At 36.2% G+C, this 4,929-nt stretch overlaps 1 protein-coding gene across 1 annotated transcript in view; it reads left to right on the top strand.

Annotated features, from left to right (window-relative positions):
* Positions 1-6: 6 nt before the first annotated feature.
* Positions 7-4,929, top strand: part of LOC107576936 (ATP-dependent RNA helicase DHX36-like) — a gene marked incomplete at its 3' end in the record, with an annotated part of 6,092 nt that continues 1,169 nt past the window's right edge. Inside the window, exons 1-4 of the mRNA XM_016263057.1 lie at positions 7-25; positions 368-449; positions 1,005-1,145; positions 1,507-1,612. Of these exons, the coding sequence (XP_016118543.1) occupies positions 379-449; positions 1,005-1,145; positions 1,507-1,612 (318 nt within the window). The remainder of the gene's footprint in view (positions 26-367; positions 450-1,004; positions 1,146-1,506; positions 1,613-4,929) is intronic.

A 4,929-nucleotide genomic window follows, 5' to 3' on the forward strand; every position in this document is an offset into this window, starting at 1 on the left:
GCTGAGAAATTCAGCAAATATTTCAGTAAGAGAAATAACATAACGTCTTCAAATAATTAAGATAAAATGAAAATGAAAATATCATACTAAGTGATATATGATTGATTGATTGATTTGCTGTTTTGCATCATTTGTTTAACTATCTTTTTATAATATAAGATGTGTAATATGTAAATATCTAGTAAAGCTCTCTGTACTCTTCAAAGGAACACAGTATGCCTAGCATAGTGTTAATGACCAGGATAATAGCTTTAACATTCAAAGGGGGAAAAAGTCAGATTATGAACAATGGAAATCCAACCATGCAAGAAGGAACATGCATGTTACTATGGGTATCACTGAAGACTGCAGATTCTTACTCTTACAGATAACTGTTCCATGATCCATATTCCTGGATACACATACCCAGTGAAAGAGTACTTACTGGAGGATGTGGTGGAATTACTTGGGTGAGCTCATTTACAGTTTTGTGGAATATTTACAAAATAGTGTTGTTCTAAAAAGTGGGGTCAGCAAGAAATTCATATATTTATGCAGCAAGGATGCTTTCAGTTGATTAAAAGTGACAGTAAAGACATGTTTTTTTCATCAAATAAATCACAAAAAGATCACGGTTACCATGAAAATATTAAGCAGCACAACTGTTTCAACAGTAATAATAATAAGTGTTTCTTGAGCACCAAATAAGCATAATAGAGTGATTTCTGAAAGATAATTCGACACTGAAATATTGGCTGCTGAGAATTCATCTTTTTCATCACAGGAATAAAGTACAAAATTCAGTATTTAAGCAGCTCTTGTCCATACAGTTTAACATTTTGTACTGACCATGTCTTTTTGGATTGCCATTTTTGGGTGAATTATTCCTTTAGGCTGGTATCTCCATTTTAGATTTTCCCATCATGTTGTAGCGCAGTGACTGCAGTAGATGCACTACAGTGAACTTGACTGACTGAACTTAGCAGTAGGAGTATCTAATTGGAGTATCTAACTTTGGTTCATAGGTTCAAGCCACAACATCAGGACCGCAGACCTCGCTATAGGAGAGGATTTATGCACGGCCAGAATGTACGGCCAGAGAAGGAACAGAAAGAGGCCGAATACCGCGAGAGCTGGCCATGCTTTGCCCGTACGCTCAGAGATCGGTCAGTCTTTTTTGATAAACAATCTCATGGTGTTCTATACAGGCTGTACTAAATCTATTCCCATATTGAACGACAGCAATCACCATCTTACGCCTCAATGTACAAGCACATTAAAGTTAATGAACTATTTGACGAATTACCTGGCTTATGGTGAGGCATTACATTTACAAACCTGCATGTCAGCTACTATGGCAAAGTTATTTAGTGCATTTTTAAAATAAAGCTATTGGTGAGGCTGATGTTAGAAAGTGTTGATGTTTGTCTTGGAGCTTATAAAGGTGAATTCTAAAAGCAAATATTTACCAGTGCTTAAGTCACTGAGATGCGATGTAGCATGACTTCTCTGCTGTGTGATTGGCAGGTACTCAGACAGCACCACCGATGCGCTGGAGATGATGGATGATGATGACAAGATCAACCTGCAGCTTATCGTAGCATTGATCAGACACATCGTGATGAAAGAGGATGTGAGTGCTTTCCCTGTATGCCTGGCTATTTTTTTTTGGTGTGTATGTGTTTCCATGTGACTTGGCCAAATCATGGACAGATGGTGAGTCTCCTATAAAGCAGAAACATGTTGGCATGAAATATGTGCTAATAGGGCTGCTTAGCAGATCCTCTCCTCTCCTCTCCTCTTTTTAACTGACATGACATGAACTCCCATTTCCCATGCTTCCCTTTATACCTCTGGGATTGTTTCTTTCTACAGTCAGCTCTTTTATGTGGAAAAATATAGGCACATGTGTCACATGATTGCAGAGATATGTCAGAGAGGGGGAGATAAAAGGCAGTTCTGTTTGGTATCTCTCTTTTGCAATACTACATTCACATACTTTTCATATCACTACATATTCGTACTCCGCATGAAAAAAATAAATATGAGCTCTTTTTTAGGGGTATAAATGTAGGTTATAATATTTGAGTGAGAAATAGCACTCAAATATTATAACCTACTTTTATACCCCTAAAAAGGAGCTCATATTTATTTTTTTCCCTCTGTGGTGTACTTATAATGTCAGTCATGATTTAACTTAAAACCATTTCTATCATTGACCCTTAGACTTAAATGGGCTGCTGTGCCTTTAAGGCACTGTCTCAAAAGGCATCATCAGCCCTTGTGGTTATCCTCCAAGTCACGCTTTGGTGACGTAAGCCAGTGCAGACCCATGGGGGCTTGTCAGCATGTCCTTGAGGGTGAATGTGTTATAAAAATGTACATTTGGGAGAGGCTTTCATTGGCTAATTATTTAATATAAATCAGCCTATGTCTTGGAGTGTGTTTTAAACGCTTGAATATCTTTATTTAAAAAAAAAAAAAAGATATTTTTTTTGGGAACAAATAGATGGTACTAAGGAGAAAAAGGAGACATTGCTGTAGGTTTCATGATGCCATTTATGAATATGTATTTAAAACAGACAGTGGTTGTATAAATCAGAAATGATGCAAGGGAGGTATTCTCACCTTTTCATCTTAAATTTCTTTCTTCCTTGGAAAAAAATATAAATAAGGTTTGCTTTTGAGACTCTTACATTTATAAATGTATAACTTACTTCAGACAATATATTTGATCAAAATCGAATAGGAGTGATGCCATAACTACGGAGGACTAGGAGTGACACTTAAAAATAAAATGAATAAATGTAATAATTCAGGCATACAAATGGAAATAAATAAATCACTTTTTTTTTAAATGGACACATTAATAGGCATATGTAGAACTGTACATTTAATTCATGTTTTAAAATGTATTTAGATCAAATAAATTTAATAAATCATATTTAAATTAAGAAGTTTTAAATGTCAATTTATTATTGAGGGTTTTAAAATGTAGTTAAATAAAAGTAAAGCATTTGAAAAATTGTCAAAGAAATCAACTGGCAAATAGGTGTTCAATTGCATTAAATTTTATTATAATTTACAATTTTATTGTTTCATTTAACTACATTTTAAGCAGGAATAAAATATATGGTTTTAAATGTTAATTTACACTGATCAGCCACAAAATTAATTGGGCCACCTGCCCAATATCATGTAGATCCCCCTTCGTACTGCCAAAACAACTCTATAATGTGTCGAGGCACGGACTCCATAAGACCTGTGGATGTATCCTGTGGTATCTTGCACCAAAACATTAGCAGCAGATCCTTTAAGTCCTGCAAGTTTCAAGGTGAGGCCTCCATGGATCAGGTTTGTCAGGTTGTATGGAATGTGCTGGACCGAGCACATCATATAGATGTTCAATTAGATTGAGATCTGGGAAATTTGGAGGCCATGACAACACCTTGAAAACCTTGTAATTTTCCTTAAACCATTCCTGAACTTTTTTTGCAGTGCAGCAGGCTGTGGGTGCCATCAGAGAACATCACTTCCATGAAGGGGTGTATGTAGTCTGCAACAATCTTTAGGTACATGTCAAAGTAGCATCCATATGAATGCCAGGACCAAGGTTTCCCAGCTCAGCATTGCCAGTGAAACTGCCTCGATCCCCACATCCATCAATGAGCCTTGGGTGCCCATGACCCTGATGCCGGTTTACCAGTTGTCCTATTCGGCCCTTGTCAAAGTCACTCAGATCTTTTTGCTTGCCCATTTTTCCTGTTTCAAACACATGCAATTCAAGAACTGACTGTTTACTTGCTACCTAATATATCCCACCCTTTGACAGGTGCCTACTTTAACAATACAATCAGTGTTGTTTACTTCACCTGTCAGTAGTTTTAATGTTGTGGCTGATTAGTGTATTTTTTATTTAAATATGATTTATTGATTTATTTTATTTTAACATTTTAAACATAGATTAAACCGGTTTAAGCATGTCTATTCATTTGTCCATTTAAAAGTGATTTCCATTTTTATGTTTGAATTAACAAATTATAAACATGACACCAAAATAAAATCAGCACAGTAATAGCTTCTACACAGTCTTTCTTGCTGCAAAAATGAATGCGATAAGATAGTCCAAATCTCCATTTGGCCCTAAGAGCCCTTTGTAAAATATTTAGTATATAATTCCTGTAGTTTGATAATTGTACTTATGTTATTGTAGGTCATTCTCTAGATTGTAATCAGTTGGAGATGTGGCCTAGTGGTACATTTTATATTCTATATCACATTTGTGCTATTGTTGGTGAACTAAGCTTGAATCTGGCTTGCACCGTCTCTCATTCTCTCTTCTTTTCATAATCTCCTGTCTTCTCTGTACTGTGCTGTCAATAAAAAGTTGCAAAGTGTCCAAACAAGTATAGCGTTGAAGAGAACACGCAGACCCTGAACTGGTTTGTCTTGATGGCAGACACTATTTCCTTGAATTATGCAGTCAAAAACCTAAGAACATAATTGCTGTATGAGCTAAAAGTCCTCTGAACCTTACTAGAAAAGTGCAGCAAGAGAGAGAAATCAGAGAAAAGTTTAGCTTGCATTTATTGGCCGCTATCAGTGTGGGTTGTCTTTCAGGAGGAAAGTATTGCGATTGGCTCATTAAGAAGCCAAACCATGAAATTACAGATCAAAAGCAGTTTTAATTAATGTCTGGAGATAAAGCACCCTTGTTGACTTCACTATCTTCTGACTGGCTCTTCACTAACCTTAAAGTCAAGAATGTATGTGTCTAAGAAGAAATAATGTCTGGGTTGACCATGTAACCCCTAAAATGGCAGGCAAATAAACCCACTCTGTATCGTGAAGTATGAAATAGTCCCATCACATCTGCCTCAAAGTCTCTGTGTATTGCTGTTCTTTTTGTTTGGGGGAGGAAGATGAAGAGCAAGTTTCTTTAGAAAGTGC

This window comes from Sinocyclocheilus grahami, unplaced genomic scaffold (assembly GCF_001515645.1).
Source record: "Sinocyclocheilus grahami isolate Dianchi unplaced genomic scaffold, SAMN03320097.WGS_v1.1 scaffold4682.1, whole genome shotgun sequence".
Taxonomy (NCBI): Eukaryota; Metazoa; Chordata; class Actinopteri; order Cypriniformes; family Cyprinidae; genus Sinocyclocheilus; species Sinocyclocheilus grahami.